The following is a 17,027-nucleotide window of genomic DNA, read 5'->3' on the forward strand; positions in this document are numbered from 1 at the left end:
TCAAGCTTGTTGGACGATAGATGACACTTGAATGGTTTCAAAAACCAAAACACAAATTTAAGAGTGGTCAGATATTTCGGTACTTCTTCCTGATCACAGCACCATTTTTGGTTATGCTTTACAGACATTTATTTACCTTTGAGCTTTAGAACCAAGTAAAAAAGCTAAAATTATTAAGATAAACTTCTGTTCAACAGTTTTAGTATCTTAACATTTGACGTGCATATACACTTTAGATGATAGTTAATTTCAGAGCCATCTTGATCTTGTTACTGGTATTTTATAGGAATACTCATTTGTAAGAGCTAAATACTTACGATCCAACATGTACAACAAGCTGCAATTGCTTAGAAAGAACCTTGAAATGTTCAACTAATTAATTTAATTTAATGTAGGTATACAGCCTAAGAATAAATCACACAATGATTATTATATTGTAGGCCCTATATAAGTTATTTATGGCTATGCCAGCATTAAAAAATTGTTTTGTCGCAGTCAAATTGAGTATTATATGTTTGATAGTTAAAAATATCACGAGTTAGACAAATAGTTACTAACCCTGTATATAATCAAACGTAAACTTATTAATTCTGTTTTTAAATAATAAAGAAATCATTATGATTACTGACCAAATAAACCTTGTCTTCTTTATAAAGCTAACAAGCTTCTGTGCAACCCCTACACTCAGAGTATTCTAAAAAATAATCATCTAACATTAAATAGTCAGTCATAACACTTGTCTTGTATTCATTTTTGACGAAACATTGAACAAAAATAAGTATTGATATATTTTTATCATTACCTAAACCAAAATTGTGTAGGCCATTTTAAACTGACACAATCTTCAGATCACAGTCTTCTGAGTCCCATCCACTGAAAAGTCAAAATTGATATTTAGTAAGTTAACAATTTACTATTTACCTCAATAAACATCTACTTGTATGTTACATTTGAAAAAGATTCACTTTAGCTAAGGAGCAAGATAACACCAAAAACTTAAAAAAAATTCTGTTCCACATTTCCTTCTTTAGTTTCTTTTCACGTTTAAAGGGTGGTGCCCTTGATTCTTCCCACTTCTTTTCAGCCCTCTGTACAAAATTAACATTGCAATTGCTCTCTATTACGTTCCATTTCTATCCCTACAAGTACGATACACAAGTTTAACAAGCTAGGGTACAACTGCGGGTGTCGGCATATTTATTTGACGCTACTTATTGTATAGTAACTTGAACTGCAAATGAATAAAGAGAATTTGAAAGGTGAACAGTGCACCCGTCGAGTTGACGGCATGACGGGTATACGTGAAACGAGCCTTATTTTTTTGCTGTATTTTTTGTCCATTGAATGATTTAATCATCTACCGAAGACCAAGATTTGGAAGTCTACTATGACTGAAAAAAAATAACAATAAACAACAACACCCCCTCCACAGCAAACTGGCAGACTAAGCGAATTTCCATTTGCCTGATTTTATTTTCACTAAAATATTTCCTTGTACATGTCAAATTTATTCCCTATAAAAAAACGGATTTAGGGTTGCTGCTACAAAGAGTGTAAAAAAGTACCAGTACATTTTTAGTAAAAAAACTTGGTATGAAAAAGATGAATTTTTCCAAATGTAATCAAAATATACCCATAAAAATCAATCAAAATATACCCATAAAAATCTAACTACAACAGTTTTCTTATTCTAAATGTGTGAATTTTAAATTTAAAATTTACAGTTTTTCAAGTTTTCTCCATAACCATTTGGCGCAATTATAGGCTTCAATAAAACTAAACAATTTTTTTAAGCTCCACAAAATGGTTTGTAAAGAAAGTGCAAACTGTTATGTATCATGGAAAAATAAAAAGGAAATAGTTAAACTAGGGGCGAAGTGACTGCACACACGAGAAATGTTTACGCACGAGCCATAGGTGAGTATAGAAAGCTTTTCGAGTGCAGCAAAGGTAGTTTGCACTCGTGTTACACATTATATTTTTTCCCACAGTTACTATAAATCATACAAATAATTAGTTTTTTCAAACAATGTACAACACGTTTTTAGGTTAGGTTAAATCCAAATATCAAACGAAATGGGAAACACTGTGGGATAACTGGCCATGGGTAATTCAGGAAACATTTACAACGGATGGGCTTGTTTGATGGTGAACCAATCTGTAGGCACTGCGGTAGGTCAGAGGAGACAGCTGATCACCTGCTCTTTGATTGTGAAAAGCTCTCTGATGCTAGAAGGATAACTCTTGGCAATTTGGTTAGAGGTAGACACACGAGGAGGAATTAATTGGAAGACTACAGGCTTTCATCGGATGCCTGAATTTGTAGGGTCTATCAATCAATAAAACAACTGTATGGGGTGCGCAATAATTCAACTTTTCGGATTAAGAGCTTTTTATGGTCTCGGCCTGCTCCTGTTAGATAAGATAAGATATGATACTTATGAATTTAAACAAATGGTGTTTTTATGTGTGGGGAAATCAATGTAAAAAAAAGTAATGGTCCAGGGTCTAGATCATACTGTGAGACCTTCGGTAGTAGCTTATTCCCTCTATGGGAAATTTGCTAAAAACAAAACTGGTTCTTTGGAACATATGAACAATCAAAGAGGCAGACACGATCAGTTATCCATATTCTATTAGATATATAAAAAAAATTAATGTTTTTATGGAGAAATCAAAAAAAGAATTAATAATGTTACACCAATTGCTATCATAGCAGGATTATGTTTGTATCACAACTACAGCAGATGTTTGATTTACTCCTCACCTGTTAAATAATTTAAGTGTAGAAGAGAATCTCAGGAATCTGCCCATCCTCTACTGAAGTGCCGTTGTTGTTGCCAGCTGCGTAGGAGAACTGGAACGTCACCTTACCACCACTGGGACAATCTACCACGACCTTGCGTTGACCTCTGGTACCATAGTGTGAGTCTGGTCCCTGGAAATTGATATCCAAAATATAACACGATTCAAAACATTTCAATGTTCATGTACGTTACAAAAACATTCATTATAATCCCACCGTTATTGACTTTTGGTTACTGAAGTCAAAATCCCACCTATATGGACAACTAGCTACAGCACATTCTTGATTTAAAAAGAATATAGTTCATTGACAGAGAAGGGTGGAAGAGGCTGGAACACGAGGATAAGAATCAACTGAGATTTGTGGAGCCACGGCAGAAAGTAAGTATAGTTCATTGAGCCACTCACAGAATGTGTTATAGTAATAAAGTATTATTTTTGAGAATTTCCTCTAAAGGGAAGAAGGTATTACTATAGGTGAACAGTAAGACTCAAACTTGAGACTAATTTACTTTTTATTATGATGCTCCCAGATGCCAGAAACACTATTCCTAGAATTTTTATAAATGCAAATGTGGGTGTATCCATTAACTCGATAACTCAAGTAGTTTTGGTCCGATTTTGATTAAGTTTAGCAAGAATTTGTAGAACAGGATAATCTTGAATGAGTTCACAAAACAGCAGGATTGGGTCATAAAAACAAAATGTTATGGGTTGTTTTTTAATTTTTCATAATTTGATTTTTCTTGTAGCCTCAAAACATGAAAATACCCAATTTGTATTACCTACAGTAAAAAAAAAAAAACTGGACTGGATCTTTGTATGTTGAACATTAATTAAAGGTTATGGAGAAAAATTATGGAAAGCTGTCCAACCTATCCACCACAAATTCCTTAAACCCGATATACCGTACTTAAAATAACAAGTTTTAAATTCCAATATTTTGTAATATCCAACAAACGCTAACGAGCTAGGCACTACCTTGAGTGTGGCAGATGCTGTGTAGCTTGTATTGGGCAAGATCTCAACCGGTTCCTTGAACATGACTCTGAACGTGTAACTGGTTCCATCACAGCTGAAGCTTGTGCTGTTCGAGCCGCAAATGTTGCCTGAAGCCGTGTGAATCACCTAAACAGGGAGAATGTATTGGTTTTATAATTATAATCTTTCTTTCAGTTACAAATCAAATCAATTTAGTGACACAAATCAATGCCAGTCACATTTTTTTATCATTACACCTTTTAATGGAAACCGGTTCAATCTTGCAATATAAAAAAAATTTATGTTGGGGATCAAAACTGTCCCTCTCAAGTCCAGTCCACCAAAAAACCATCACATCACATAAAATTGTAAAAATCTTTTACTTAAAAAGTGTAAATTGTTAAAAAATCTAACTGGAAGTTGGCACCACCATGATATCCCAACTGAATCAATTGATTAGGTAAAAATAATGAACAAAATATTAATGTGGGTATAGTTAAAAAGTAAGTCAACGCAAAGAACATCGCAAACATATTAGATTGTATAGGAGATATTTAATGTGAAACTGTATCTTCAATACCTACGTGACAAAGGTACTTCGTCACCAGAAATGTAGGAATAAAACATAACAAAGTCTATATTTTGTGTTAGAATTAATTAGTTGCAAAACATCTCCTGAAATTAAACTTCATTTACTTTTGAATTTTTCAGATATCACTATCATTATTTCAAGACAGATGTACACCCTAGGTCCTAGGTACATATTCTAAGCTGAATATGAATACAAGGCAGGTGTAGATACGTAAGATGATCCATAAGTGGCTTTCCCCATTTAATTATTGATAATGGTTATAATGTAATATTATAAATGTGAAAGTTTGTGTGTTAGTTTGAACGAAGGACGGGTACTCTGCTAGTGGTTATAATAATAATAATCTGTGTGGCTTTGTAACTTGCTTAGATCAGCTGATTCTTTAGCCAAAATCGTTTTTAAAAGCCCAATGATCAAGGACAGCTGAGTTCAGTTTTAAACCATAAAGGCAGCTCCAGACATGTGCCGGTCGCTAAGCACGAAATATTTGACGTTTGGCGATCTAGTTGTCTTGCTATTCGCCGATTAACGAGTAAAAGTCTAAACATATGTGTTGTTTTCTGAGCAACTGTTTGTTTTTCGTTAGTTTCGGGAATAGCAAGTATTCGTTTACTTTGATGTGTGCAAAAATACTGACAATGAACGGGAAAACCGAAACAGAAATGTTTGCTGCTCGCTAAATAGACAAACACCTATCCACACTACTCGTGATTCGGCGAGTCACTGTTCCGTGCTTGGCAAATGGAGCATGTCTGGAGCTGCCTTAAAAATACTAACTGAATTTTTCAGGATAACCAGGCAACTTTAAAAACAACAAGGTGTAGAGTTTTGGGTGATTTTTTAATACATTATTTACTGATTTCAATGATTTACTGAAACTGGAAAGGCAAACACGAAATATCAAATACAGTGGAACCTGGATAATTCGAACTTCTTTAATTCGAAATCTTCTTTAATTCGAATTTTTCCCGTGGTCCCTAGCATTTTGTATTAAAACAATGCTAAAATAACGTGGATAATTCGAATTTTATTTTGGATAATTCGAATTTTTAAGTGCCAAATCATTAAATTATTACTCTAAATATATTCAAAAATAATAAATAAAAAACATATTCCAAGCCACATTTGACGAAATGTTTGCGTTAGAACAAGTGCCAGCCCTCGCGCGCCTGCGTTTAGTCTGATGACTCATACCTCCCCTCCCGCCACCGCCCTACAGGTCATTGTACCCTACACTCCCTTCCCCTTTCTCCTCTCCCACCCACCACCACTGACCTCTTTTCAGTGTCGCATTGTGCGTGGTCTGTATCGGTTTGCGTGAAGGCCGTTACCTAACGTAGTTTTGCTGTTGTCTTAGACTTTTAGTTTCAAGTGATTACGTGTACAGTACTGTAGTTTTAACGTACCGTACTGCACTACTGTATACATTAACTTTTAGTGAGTGTAACTGTGTAGTGATCATGGCATCAACCTCATCGAAAAAACCAGGGTCTTATAAAACTTTGACATTAGCTGAAAAAGTCGCTGTGATCAAAGAAGTGGAAAAAGGAGTCAAGAAAAAATCTGAAATCGCGAAAGACTTTGGAATTCCACCCAACACCTTATCAACTTACTTAAAAAATAAACATAAAATTCTCAGCAGTGCAGAGGAATTTGATAAAGACAGGAAACGATCGCGAGAGCCAGGAAATCCGGATGTCGACAATTGTGTGCTTAAATGGTTCAAGCAGACCAGAGACAAGAAAGTTCCTGTGAGCGGTCCTTTGATTAGAATCAAGGCTGAGCAATTTGCTAAAGAATTAGGGAAGCAAAACTTTAAAGCTAGCACTGGGTGGCTGGATGGTTTTAAGGAGCGCAATAAAATTTTGTTTAAGGCAGTGTGTGGTGAAAGTGGGGCGGTGAACCTGCAGGAAGCTAATCAGTGGAAGAACGATCTGGAAGAGATGATCCAGGACAGAGACCCGAGAAATATTTTTAACGTTGACGAAACCGGTCTTTTTTTCAAATGCACGCCCGATAAAACACTTGCATTTAAGGACGAAAAGTGCCACGGGGGGAAATTAAGCAAGGAGAGAATCACGCTATTGGTTGGTGCTAATATGGATGGTTCGCAAAAGCTGCCTTTGTTGATGATTGGAAAATCGGCCAATCCTCGTTGCTTTAAAAATGTCAAGTCTAAGCCAGTAGAATATGTAAGCAGTTCTAAGGCTTGGATGACAAGTGACCTTTTTGCGAAGTGGCTAATGAAGTTGGACAAACGGTTTGTTAAAGAAAATCGACAGGTTCTCCTTTTCATTGACAATTGCACGGCACACAACACCATACCTGTCATGGAAAATGTCAAAGTGGTTTTTTTCCCAGCCAACATGACCTCTGTTGTCCAGCCCATGGATCAAGGGATCATAAAAAACTTGAAACACTTTTACAGGGGTTTGTTGGTCGAGAATATCCTGTCCGGGGAAGGAAACGCCCTCAAAATAAAGCTGGACATTTTAGAAGCATCGCGAATGTGCAAACAAGCGTGGGACAAAGTGAAGCCGGAAACAATAAAAAACTGCTTCAAAAAGTCAGGTTTTGTTAAAACCGACGAAGAAAGCGCCGAAGAAACTGTAACGGACGAAACTCTACCAATCGACGGCTGGGAGGATGTGGCACCCAATCAAACCATCTTGTACGAGGACTTTCTTAATGTAGACGAAAATGTCGCTGTGTGCGGTGAATTAACTGACGCCGACATCGTAGCAGAAGTCCTCGACACCGAGGAACAAAATGACGATGGATCGGGGGACGAGATCGTCGGGTCACCGGCCGATGAAGAAGAAACGCCAGTACCGAATGCAGCCGACGCCATGACCTACCTGAGAGAAATTCGGCGATTTGTGGAGAGCAGAAATGATGTCGGTGATGTACAGTTTAAATCATTAGATGTTTTAGAATCATTTATCATGGCCGAGAGATTAAACTCAAAGAAACAAGCCAAAATCTCTTCTTTTTTTGTAAAACAATAAATTAGATTTGATATGTTTTTTGTTTAACAATCAGTCAATACGGTCTCCAAACTTTTAGTTCTCTTTGGCCGATATTTTTCTATTTCTGTCCTGTTGTCCTGTATAGGGCCTATTTTGCTTAATATTTTGCTTTGGACTATTGGTAATCGTGTGAAGTTTGCGTGCAGTTCAGCTATTGCTGAGGACATTTTAAGGTTAGTTAATTTTAGTTTTGTACATAATTTCGTTGTCGTTTGAGCGATTGCAAGTTATTTTTATTGTATACTATTACTGTAATAGGCATTATTCAATAAATTAATGTTCAAATAGTATCAATAAAGTTAATAGTTTGAATTTAAAACGTGTTTTTATTGTTTACGGCCCTGGTTATAAGAACTTATTTAATTCGAATTTTTGGATAATTCGAAGTTTTTAGCTGGTCCCTTGAGGTTCGAATTATCCAAGTTCCACTGTATTTTACTATGTAAGAATATCTGGAAAATCATGACCTTACCTGCAATGTAACATCGTAATCAGTTGGCCCATGAATGGATCCATACAGTCCGAATCCCACGACAAAAATCCTTCGATCTGCTATAAACCTGCAAAATTAAAAATGTTATTAAACTTTCAGGTAGGTATTATTGAACGGTACTGCAGAGCTCAAGACTTTTAATCTATGAAGAATCTAGAGTCCAAGACTATAACTACGGACACAAAAGCGTACAATAATTACAAGTCATTCCTTCTAAGCATTCTGTGACTGAGAAAACAGAAGCAGAACAGAAGGAGATTGATAAAAAGAATGCACGACAGCTCTTTAGGCTGGAATTTTATAATCGCCATGAATCTTTATGAAACTATTATATGTCTGGGAAGGCAGACGTGTAAGTTTTTTTTCAATCTTAATTTACTTAGGGTTCAGGGCCCTTTCTCCTTCAAAGATACCATGTTAAGCTTTATGACTACATTACAATAAGCATTATCCTCCTCCGAAAGAGAATAATTCTAACTTTGTATGCAACAAATATTGACCAAATTGGCTTTTTGGTTGAGATAAAATAATTAATGAAGTAATTTTGTAATCATACCTTATCCTATCACTGGTGCCACTGTATCCCCAACGGCTCTCGATCTGCTGGAACCTGAAAGTACAAAAAATGTGGAAATAACAAATACAGTGCCAAAGCCAACATTTTAGGAGAATTACTACAAAAAAGTCTATAACCCTGAACAAAAATCACAATCAAAGACTGATAAGATACTTGTGTGGATTTCACAATTTAGTGCTAAAATGTGAACCCACAAAGAAAATAATGTGAACATATAATTCCATGATGCATTGACCTCAATCATCAGAGTTGACTAAAAAAGGTTTACTGTGTTAACGTCCAAACGTCCTGTCAAAATGGAGTTTTAAAATGGAGAGTCAAGCTATGTTTATGTTTTAAGTTAAATTTATGTTTCAAATTTATCATCCTAAGAAGGAACTTAAAAAAAATTGCAAAATAATGGCACAACACAACATTGTAGAACATTTTAATTTACCGGTTGACACTCTGTTCTTTGCCAGTCATCGAGCAGCGAGGGGTGTCTGTAAAGTTGACGCTGGGCTTCGGGTTGACAGTAAAGTATAGGAAGAGGGAGACAACCTCGCGGTCAGTGAGGATACCCGACTGAGCCGCGCCGCAAGCAAATTCCTCCACAGACATGAGCGGGAACCTGATGAGTCCTAGACTGTCACCCAGGACAGACCTCTGGTTCTGGGGAGTGACTGACAGCTCTTGTCGTCCACACTCTGCTATACCCCACCTGTACCAATATGTAATTAGCATAAACATCGGACTTTGTTATCTATACTTGGAAATTGTCTATTATGTTTTCAAAATTCAAATACTATGTAGAGAGAGACTAATTATAACTTAGAAGCAAAAACATTGCTTCAATTAATCAACTAGAATAAGAGTAGATATATGTTCGGATGGATTAGCACTTGACAAATTAATTTCATTTGTTATATTTCTCAAAATGGTCTGATTGAAAATTCCACAAAAAATATCTCATATTTCAATGTGATACGTAACTGATAATACCCTTATCACCGAGTAAGCACTATTAAATAAATGAAGAAAAAACTTGGAAGCAAATAAAATTCTAAAAAATTGTTTACCACTGAATTATCTGTAAGCACTTTCAATGCTACCAATTTATGAAGGCCTATAATGTGCTTAAACTAAAGCCAATCTTTGAAAATCACTAACCTAACTACTGCTTGGAACAGTTTGGCCTCTCGTATACGTAAGGTGTCACGCTCCAAGACACATCGTAACGTGTCCAAATCAACATCTGTAAATCCGTCAGCCGCCAAAGCTTCGGCCGTGTTCTTGTCTATAGTGTCTAGACAGAGAGCTGCTAGCTGGGGCTCGTCAAACAAACGTGCTTGGGTGAGCAGCATGAAGGCATTGTCAGGGCCCAGGTTAGACTAAAACCCAAAACAGATGACGTTAGCAAATAAAACACTTGACATTACCTTTGACTATGGATAAAACTAGATATTCCATTTTTATCTAAAGGTTAAAGCTGTTTTTAGAATAAAAACTTATGACTAACTATTAGTTGAATAGAGTCACAAGAAGAGAGCGCTGATGTAAATTACTCGTAATTTTAAGGACAACTTATTGTAAATTTCTTATGTCACATAAAATCCCATAGAACCAAAAACTAAGGGAGAAAAACATAATTTTGAAAGTAGCACACTCTGCTATGCTCTATTTTGAACCCAAAACACGACCTCTGCAGTACACCATACAGAATTAACAATAAAATTGTCTTCAGCTGTTCCTTCAACATAAGAAATCTACTAAGGGAGTATGTTTTATCCATGGTATTACTTCATAAACATATTTTAGAGTGTCTTTCATTTTGTACAGCTGGGATTGTTGTTGATTTAGATAAACCCTTCCCTAGCGTTGGAGTATATATTTGTCAATGAAGCTCTTCAGTTGCAAGCGTTGGACATATATGTACGCAACTCAATCTGAAGGTCACAAGCATAAGTCAAACATGTTAAGGTCATTTATGTATTTTAAATTGTTTCTTGCCCGTCAAAGGTTACTTTAGGACATTAATCAATAGGCCTATTATTGCTGCAATAAATGTTTTGATTTTTATGGTTAATTTCTGATTGATGGGTTGGCATCACTGATCTCGTAACATCTGTTGTTTACAAAACCAGTTGCTGAGTCATGCTCATGTTATTGTTTTGTGCAGACAAACTTTAGTGTTTACGTGTTCTTGAGTTAAGTTAATCTAGTAAGATAAGATTAGTGGAATATTCAGTGCTTTAGGATGTGTTGTATTGTTTATTGAAAATTATATTTAGATTGAATGATTGGAATCAATATTTTTATTCTATTACCTATGATTAGATAAGTCAGTTTTGTCTTTAAATAATAAAGATGTCATATTGTTCGTATCATGACTTTTTTTCCACCTTTTTAACAGTTTATTAAAAAAAGTTTTCCTAAACAAAATTTACAAGCGTTAGACGTATATATACGGATAAATGCATTCCTTAGTGAGCGTAGGGCAAATATACACGTCGCTACAATTATGGTCATAAAACTTAAAATTATTTTGATACATCAAAAAGTCTATAATCAACTATAAACACCAGATAGAACTTAAAAAAACATCAACATTTTAAATTCAAATATTTAACACTAACCAAATTATTCATTACATATTAACATAGTGAGTAGGGCTTCGCCCTGCATTCTAACGCAGAACGCGGAAACATAAAGCATTTATGGCTGGTATATTTATAACTTACTGTTATCAGAGCCAAGGTGTTTAAATTGTTTGTTTTTCTGATACCCCTTGCATTACTCATGGGGCACTGAACTAAAATAAAAATATCTCAAGTTTCTTCGTGGAGTTATATTTTTTTTTATATTCTTCCCGATGGAATAGAGTACAACTTAAATAACCACTTCAGTATAAAGAATAGATAGAGAATTCAAAGAATAATTAGATATTTAAAATTGAGAGGGTTAGTGTAGGTTAATATTGTTTCATTGTTTGTTCATAATCTATACTATAATATGAGTACAGTTTGCGCACAGTGATTTAAAAAAAACTGCTCCTACGATTTCCTCCAATTGCAATGCTATTGAGAATTGCTTATATAATACATTTGTATTGTATGATGTATTACTAACCAAAGGGATGATTACAACTCTGTTAAAAAACAAGTGTTTTACCGCAAAACATTATACACTGATATTGAAATTAAAATCTAATGGAAAGGCCAAGGAAGTTTTGTAGTTTTCGACTATGCGCCGAACGAATCTATGCGTTATTACACCATCCCGTAGTTATAGTTGCGACGTTCCGCGATCCCAGTGACTTAATGCAATAACGGTCAACAGATAACAGGTGTTATGTAACATGAGTTTTATTGAAGCTTATTGTAGACATTTTATAAATTGCTCGTCTACATTAATTAGTTTGTAAGGTAAACTGAGGATGAGTGGATGTCCACCGAAAACGAATTGACTTTTCAACTTAATTAATAGTAGTAAGACTGAAAATATTTGTAGGCTTACAAGCTCTATTTTTTACCTCTTGAACACCTCGAGCAAGCTCGGTCCCCTTGTACAGTACTTGTGTTTTAATCAACTATTGTCACATTTTACATGACGACAACAGAAACAAATTACTTAAAACTTGTCAGATAATGAACATCAACTGAAGACAATGTTTTGATAATTGAGAGGATATATCAATCACCAAACAAACATTTCCCCTTCCCACCCCCAGTGCTTGGGGTGTTGATAATGGCCGTCACTGCCCTTCCACAGGCCCACTTCATTCCAAAGCAACTGGACTTTACTTTCTCTCCCCCCCCCCCCCCCCCCTCTGTTGTTTGTCTACAAGGGCGCTGACCTCTCAAGGCCGCATGCAACCCTCACTCATCATGTGAAATAAATAACCCATATTTGAGATGCTTCCGCATAATTGGAAAAGTTAGTAAAAATTCTAACTAGTTAGAATTTATTAGTTAGTCCCGTAAAACACAAAAAAATTGGTTTATATTATACTGCACAAAGTTCTTAGTTTATACATATTGCAAGAAATTTGTCTGTTTATTACTACTGTTGGAATTTTTATTTAATTGAAGAAATCACTCAGAAACTAATGAAAAATTTAAAACATGTGTAAAAAAATGTCATACAAAATCTGTAAGCTATCTTATTAATCTTTTCTGTTACAAATACAATTTTTCTTGGATCTAAATTTTTTATACTTTATCCTGGCTTTTAAGGGGGGACTGCTGCCCCCTGCTTCTCTCTGACTACGCCTATGGGGGCCATGCCTCCACTTCATCAATAAGTTTATCAAATTTTTCGTCTCGCAAAACACGTGCACTGCTTGCATAGAGCGCACACACAATAAAAGTCTGTCGGACTGACAGACTTTTTAGTCGTCAGTGTGCGCGTTCAGATTAATTTGTCTCTATGCCTTTATCAATGCGACACGATAGTTGAGTCGGGGAGCAGTCGGCGGGAAAATCGGTCAGCACCGAAATGCCCAGACAGTTTGCCGACTGTCTTGCTGCGGTCAGCCCGTGTGCGCGTTTAGATTTATCACAATGGGGCAGACTTTGACTCCCGACTCTGACTAAATAGTCGGCCAACAAAAAGTCTCTCGTGTGCGGTAGGCCAAATGAATTGAAAAATAATTTAAAATTATGTTATATCGATACATATTTGAAGATCACTATAATACGCCATTTTCAATAAAAGAATTTTGATTAAATGAAATCAATAAATTTGTGTCTTTGCCAAAAATCAAAGTAAGAACAATTTATCAAACCAATAACGCATGACAAAGAATACTTTATAAAGAAAATAAAAATAAAAACTATCAGTCTTAGTACTATATAAATTGTTAACTTTTTTATTCAGTATGAATATACTATAAGGCAAGCAGGCTGTCAATTAATTGAAAAAAATATTTTAATGTCTGACCTTACAATTGTGGTTTAAAACTCATGCGCTTCTCCCCCCCCCCCCCCCCCCACAATGTAATCTTGCAGAATCACTTCATCTCCCTACCTTGAGGAAATCAACACAATGACGTTCCAGTGCAGGAACTGCGTATTTCTTGGCTGTGTACAAAGTTGTCATCACTGTTTCTGGACCGATTTGGACTTCATCGGAATAAAGAAATCTGCAACATTAATCATTCTTTTTCTTTATGACTCATATAATTACTTATGTAGGTACCCTATAGGTTGGTTAGGTGTATATAATATTTCTTTGGAGAAGTAAAATTGTGGAACCACTTGAAATATTCATTAAACCCCTAAATACACCTGCGTATTAAAGTGAATGCACAAAGTTCTAGTGGTGATGTATATGATTCTCTGTTATTAAGAACGAAACAGAGTGGTGTTGAATTTAAGGAGTTTCTGTACTAGGTAGGAACTAAAATAAAACAAAAAAAACTCTTTGCAGGGTGTGCAGTTCTTGGTGAGTCGGTGGCGTCACAGACTTTGGGCCTAAGCCCCACCTATGTCGTGGGTTCAGATCCTGATACCTGCCACTACTTGTCATCAGTACACTTCTCACTTGTACAGCACGGTACCGGCTCACCCAATGCTTTTTCATTGATCTTGTTTTTGAATTATCAATAACTAAAAAAATACAGATCAAGGCACAAAAACTATTTAAATAACCTATAAAAAGTAATAATTTTTTTATTTAACTGCCCTTCTGGTCTGAAGTTGGTCACACATAGATGTGTTGATATTGATAAAGACTAAAACATCATTAGCCTACAGCATAAGTACCAAGGGCAAGCCACTGCTGTGATAGGCTTGAGCACACAGTTATCTTGACCCAATAATGTCTGGAATGACTGCCCAAAAAGGCGCTAACATTGAGCTTATAATTTTGTTTATTCTCTCAAATAATATACAACTCTCCAAAAGTCTCAGCTATGTGTACACTACTCACTTGAGTAATGCCAAAAATGCAGCTGGCTCGACGTCTGGCAGTTCGACAGTGTCAGACTGCGTTGCCAGCGTTCCGTTGAACATAGCGTCAAACACAGCACTGCCGACAGCCAAGACGAACTTGTGAGCAGGGATACGCTGCTGTGACAAGTCCCGACCAACAATAAAGTGGACGTCACTCAATATCTCGTTGTTAAACATGAATGCAAACCTCTCTTTCACCTAAGAGAGCAGAATAGTTAAAAACTGCTATGATGTTTGTGCTCATTTAAAACAAACTCTATAATTGTTGCTAAAATTTGTGCTCTTAAAATATACCCCAAAATTGTTTAAGTCAGCCTTGGAAAATAATATTGGATTTGGTCATTGGGTTTTAGCGCTAGCACTTGAAGGTTGGACGGTACTTCCGGTAGCCAATAGTATATAAGGAATGCCATTTTGATTCTTGTCATTCCCCTATTGGGTCTGATGGTGACTAGAGTGTCCAATCGAAACCGATCACCACTAGACCCGTGCACGTGGACGGGTCGCTGCTAGCCGAACTAAAACAGACGGGTACCGGTTAATCGCAGTGCTGGGGGTAGGGGTCAATGAATAGCAATACACAAATGTTTTCACAAAAGTACCCCCGCCAACTGCTCTAACGTACGGATATGAGTGATGGATGAGTAGCCTATGGAATGAAGTGATATTACTGCGTAGTTTTGATATGACTAAGACCAGCCATTCCTTCAGCCAGGCAGGACCATTTCCTTAAAAAACAAAAGCTGGGTCTAGTTTCAAGCCATCAAAAAGCTAATGACTGTATTTGTATCAAACCGACCTTCTGATAACAAGGCAACCCCTTTAACAACACCCCAATACATTTGATATTAAGTTAATATGTTTAAATAAAATTAAAATTTTAACATATAAAATAAAAAGCAACTTACAGTTGTCTTGGTAGCCTGCCAGTTGTACACAGGGTGGCTGTTGGGCAAGTAGCTGCTACTGTTGTTCTGACTGAAGCTGACTCCAGGTACGTCATTGAGGGTTTGAGTCCCGCTAACACTCGCTGAACTGTCTGGGGATTCAGAGCGTGGCAGCTGATTGGATGTTAGGTTACAAGGAGGGTTAGACAGCATATTTTGTGGTGCTCCATCATCACCATTCCCCAGTCTGCTAGTAACATCATTTGCGATACAAGTTTTTCCAGGGGACATTATATGATCTGGAATCAAAGCGTATTTGGAGAATACTTTAATTTATAAGAGAGCTTTCTATTTTACAGTGGTGACACTACACAGTAAGTTATAGAGCTTATCTCTTCTTTCAATCAAGTTACTGTAGCTAAAACTTTTAAATTAAATAATGCCTAGAACTTAGGCCTGTGTGATGCAGATTTAGCCTAATATTTTTAGGCCGAGAACAACTCATTTGCTGTATAAGTTAGTCTGAATTTTTCTATTGTAGGAATGTTTCTATAAACAGACTTAGTACTTGTTTTAACATCTTTGAACGCAAGTCCCAACCTTGTCAACATGTTAATTATAGTCACAGACATCAGCCGTCACACAATTTTAACAAAGTACTTAAGTTAACTTATGGCTTAAAACAGTCATATCCAATACCTACATAAAATCAACATCATACAACGTGAAAACAATTTTAGGCTGCACTTTACTTTAAGTCCTACACTCATTCGAATGAAACAATCGATTAATCGATATATCGATCGATATTTTCATTCGAATGAGTGTAGGACCTAAAGTATAGTGCAGCCCAATTTTATCCTATACAATATACTTACGTATGTATTAAACTAATTTATCTTATTTAAATATCTTATATAAATTTATTTTATCCAATAAAATATCTTAGGTTCTATGCCGTAAGTTACCCGTATTTTCCCGGGAAAAAGACATTCCAGCTCAAAACTGTCCTACCACACCACACCACTTCTACAGACACGCATAAAAACTTAAAAAATTAATAACGTGAACTCAATTCATAAATCTAAAATTAAGTAAGGCACACTTTTGATATTTAGCCAAAAAATAGCTAGGCTAATGCCCTAAAAATATAGGAAATTTAAAGCCACTTATTTTGGTGGCTTTTATTTTAAATTACAGGTAACTTAGGCCTGGCCTAGTTTTAGCCTAAGAAAGTACGAAATAAATCTTGGACTAACCTTTTAGCCTATAAAGGTGAAGTTTTTTGAAAAAATACTTATAATTTTATATAGCCAATTAGGCAGAAACACAACTGCACGCCTATTTTGTAGAAACTTGATTGTTAGCTACAAAATCACATTACCATCTGTTCAAAGACATGGTAGTTCTGCTAACAAAAACAGCACAGCAGCAACATCAACTTCAACAAGATGTTGATTTCTACATAAATTCATTCAAATATACACAGTTGTTCACACTACTTTCACTTATATTTTTTCTTGAATTCGTTTCTTGATTTGTTCCTTCCTGGTTTCAATTCGCCTTATTATTTCAAAGTTCTCTTGATTCTTCGCTTGAATGTGAATCTTGATGTTGTTTGATCATTCATTTTCATTTTGACAGTAGACATAGACAATAGACAGATGTTTTCAGGTTTGATTTTTTCTGTCTGCTAGGGTCAGCAGGGAAGAAGGTCGTGGAGTAAAATA

The 17,027-nt window shown here is 35.9% G+C and overlaps 1 protein-coding gene across 3 annotated transcripts; it reads right to left on the reverse strand.

Moving 5' to 3' along the window:
- On the reverse strand, positions 1-16,930 carry LOC129002396 (BTB/POZ domain-containing protein 2-like). 3 transcript variants are annotated; one of them, XM_054430166.1, is made up of 11 exons: positions 16,682-16,930; positions 15,319-15,596; positions 14,388-14,608; positions 13,485-13,599; positions 9,627-9,847; positions 8,914-9,177; positions 8,457-8,510; positions 7,880-7,967; positions 3,787-3,933; positions 2,768-2,938; positions 1-873 (listed from the first exon to the last, which is right to left on the reverse strand). In XM_054430166.1, the coding sequence occupies exons 2-10, from the start codon at positions 15,586-15,588 to the stop codon at positions 2,780-2,782; spliced, it is 1,539 nt and encodes a 512-aa protein (XP_054286141.1). In that variant the 5' UTR covers positions 15,589-15,596; positions 16,682-16,930; the 3' UTR covers positions 1-873; positions 2,768-2,779. The 3 variants fall into 3 exon arrangements, with proteins under 3 accessions (XP_054286141.1, XP_054286142.1, XP_054286140.1); XM_054430167.1 differs by having other exon boundaries at positions 14,388-14,527; positions 16,557-16,930; XM_054430165.1 differs by having other exon boundaries at positions 16,557-16,930.
- Positions 16,931-17,027: the final 97 nt, after the last annotated feature.

The sequence above is a fragment of the Macrosteles quadrilineatus genome, unplaced genomic scaffold, assembly GCF_028750875.1.
Source record: "Macrosteles quadrilineatus isolate MER2022 unplaced genomic scaffold, UCM_ALF_1.0 Scaffold_9__3_contigs__length_116548681, whole genome shotgun sequence".
NCBI lineage: Eukaryota > Metazoa > Arthropoda > Insecta > Hemiptera > Cicadellidae > Macrosteles > Macrosteles quadrilineatus.

Coding starts and splice junctions, on each gene's coding strand:
- LOC129002396 (XM_054430166.1), bottom strand. CDS start 15,588: ATGTCCCCTGGAAAAACTTGTATCGCAAATGATGTTACTAGCAGACTG. Junction 9,178..9,626: donor CTGTTCCAAGCAGTAGTTAG/GTTAGTGATTTT, acceptor ATATTGGTACAG/GTGGGGTATAGCAGAGTGTG. Junction 8,511..8,913: donor AAAGAACAGAGTGTCAACCG/GTAAATTAAAAT, acceptor TTGTACTTTCAG/GTTCCAGCAGATCGAGAGCC.